This window comes from Priapulus caudatus, unplaced genomic scaffold (genome assembly GCF_000485595.1).
Source record: "Priapulus caudatus unplaced genomic scaffold, Priapulus_caudatus-5.0.1 Scaffold2849, whole genome shotgun sequence".
Classification (NCBI taxonomy): domain Eukaryota; kingdom Metazoa; phylum Priapulida; class Priapulimorpha; order Priapulimorphida; family Priapulidae; genus Priapulus; species Priapulus caudatus.
In genome coordinates, this window is record NW_014579910.1 from 14,299 (window position 1) to 16,495 (window position 2,197).

Below are 2,197 nucleotides of genomic sequence, written 5' to 3' on the forward strand. Positions count from 1 at the left end.
ACTGCGGAAGACAAACGAGCGGAAAAAGGGTGAGGAAGAAAGGGGAGGAGATTATAGCAGGGGAGGGCAGAAGGGTGGAGGGAAGGGCAGATGGGGTGGACGGGGAGGGCAGAGGGGGTGGAGGGTGAAGGCATAGGACGTGGAGGGGGAGAAGATAGGAGGAAGGCAGAGGGGGGCTTGTTAACTTTCGCGCGGCGCCAAGCGGAGAATAAAAAACAACATTCGCCCAATTAAAAAAATAAATCTTGCGCACGGGGACCGAGACAGCGACGGGGGCAGGCGTGGTCACCCGCGCCATGCAGACGCCACGCAAACGACCATTGCCATGAAGATTACCCGCTCCTGGCCTCGTGTCTGTCCCGTCGTTACGTCCTGTCCCCCAGGGTACGGCATCCATCCATCCATCATGACGACAAATTACTATCGTCCGCTTATACTACCACCGCGTCGAGTTCTGCGGCTTGCTAAACGTTTTTTTTTCTCGAAAAAAAACTGGAAAAAACGTCTGACATTTCACATGGCCGTACTGTTTTTCCGAAACTATTTCAAGGCCCAGAACCTGGACGAACGACTAAGTGTTTTCTTGAGGCACTAAAATCTATATATATGGAACAAGAGATCTAAGAAGGAATAATTATATGAGTTACCAAAAATCCATACGAAGAGAATAAACACGGGATTTAAGGCAAAAGACAAACTTTGCCAAAGCGAAGAAAACTTTATGAAATCAAGAATGACTTTATCCACAGATCGATAAAACGCCACTAAAAATAATCCCATGAATCCACTCCGAGAAAATCGATAGTGTAACACTGCCCCCTGGTGGGCATTGCTGGCATCAGTGTGAACTGAGCGCCCTCTTGTTGTGTGTTGCAGCCATCATTGCCAAGGTGCGCAAGCTGGTTCCGCTACCGGAGAGCAACAGTAACGAAAACATACTGTGGCCGGAGCGACAGTACAAGATCAAGGTGAAGAAAATACTGAAGGTGAGTGATGTCACACGCACGCGCGACGTTTAAATCAAAAAATAAAATCAATCAATCAATTAATCCATCCATCAATCAATCAAGCAAGCAAGCAAACAGACAATCAATCCAATAATCAGTAAACAAATAAATGTATATGTATCACTTCTGAACAGTGAGAAATGAACGTAATCTAAATATTCGCAGCAATATGTACAGATACTCCGCGCTCGTTGTACATGTGTTGTGCTGCTATTCCTTGTTACGCCACAGTTGTCACGTGCCGTGTTGTATTGTTGTGCCCTGCATTCTATTGTAACACATTCTGTTCGATTGTATCGTATTGTGTTCTATTGTTACACAATGTTTTCGACGGTAACACAACACGTTCTATTATTACGTATTGTGTGTTCCATTGTCGCATGGTGTGTTCTACTGATGCGTAAAGAACGTTTCACCTCGTGAAATTTGCAAGCGATTCACAGTTACTCTAACCATCGCTCGTGAGATTAAGTGACTGGAATCGAATACCCTTGTCACCGCCACCGCTGCCCGCCTCTCTCACACCGTGCATCGTAGCATCGCTGTTAAGTCCGCAGTAAGCGGGAGAAACTCATGCATGAGGGGATCGCTTATGTACTGGGAAGGATGCTCAGCAGCGTAGGCGGTAGTGGTAGGAGGAGGAGGAAGAGAAGAACGAGGGGAGAGCAATAGGTGGGTGGGGGGGGGGAACAGGAGAAGAAGGGAGAGGAGCAGGGAAAAGCGCGTTCTTCGCTGTGACGTAGTGCAACACCCGAACGTTTCACAATCACTGCGCAACAAAACACAAGCATCCTCTCGTCACATTAGTAACCACCAAGCATCATCCCGTCACCATGGTAACCACCAAGCATCCTCCCGTTACCATGGTAACCACCAAGCATCCTCCCGTCACCATGGTAACCACCAAGCATCCTTCCGTCCCCATGGTAACCACCAAGCATCCTCCCGTCACCATGGTAACCACCAAGCATCCTCCCGTCACTATGGTAACCACCAAGCATCCTCCCGTCACCATGGTAACAGTCAAGCCACCGCTAGCGCGGAGAGAGAGTTTGTTATGAAACTACAAGCTCTCCATTTGCGTTCTTGGCGCGGCATAGTTGGCGACGTGCCAAGTGCGCGTATGTGCGTGCGTGCGTGCATGCGTGTGTGCGTGCGTGCGTGCGTGTGTGCGTGCGTGCGTGCGTGCG

At 49.1% G+C, this 2,197-nt stretch overlaps 1 protein-coding gene across 1 annotated transcript in view; it reads left to right on the forward strand.

Annotated features, from left to right (window-relative positions):
* Positions 1 to 876: 876 nt before the first annotated feature.
* LOC106819115 (metalloproteinase inhibitor 3-like) overlaps positions 877 to 2,197 on the forward strand; it is a gene marked incomplete at its 5' end in the record, with an annotated part of 4,481 nt that continues 3,160 nt past the window's right edge. Inside the window, one exon of the mRNA XM_014823779.1 lies at positions 877 to 986. Coding sequence (XP_014679265.1) covers positions 877 to 986 — 110 coding nt within the window. The remainder of the gene's footprint in view (positions 987 to 2,197) is intronic.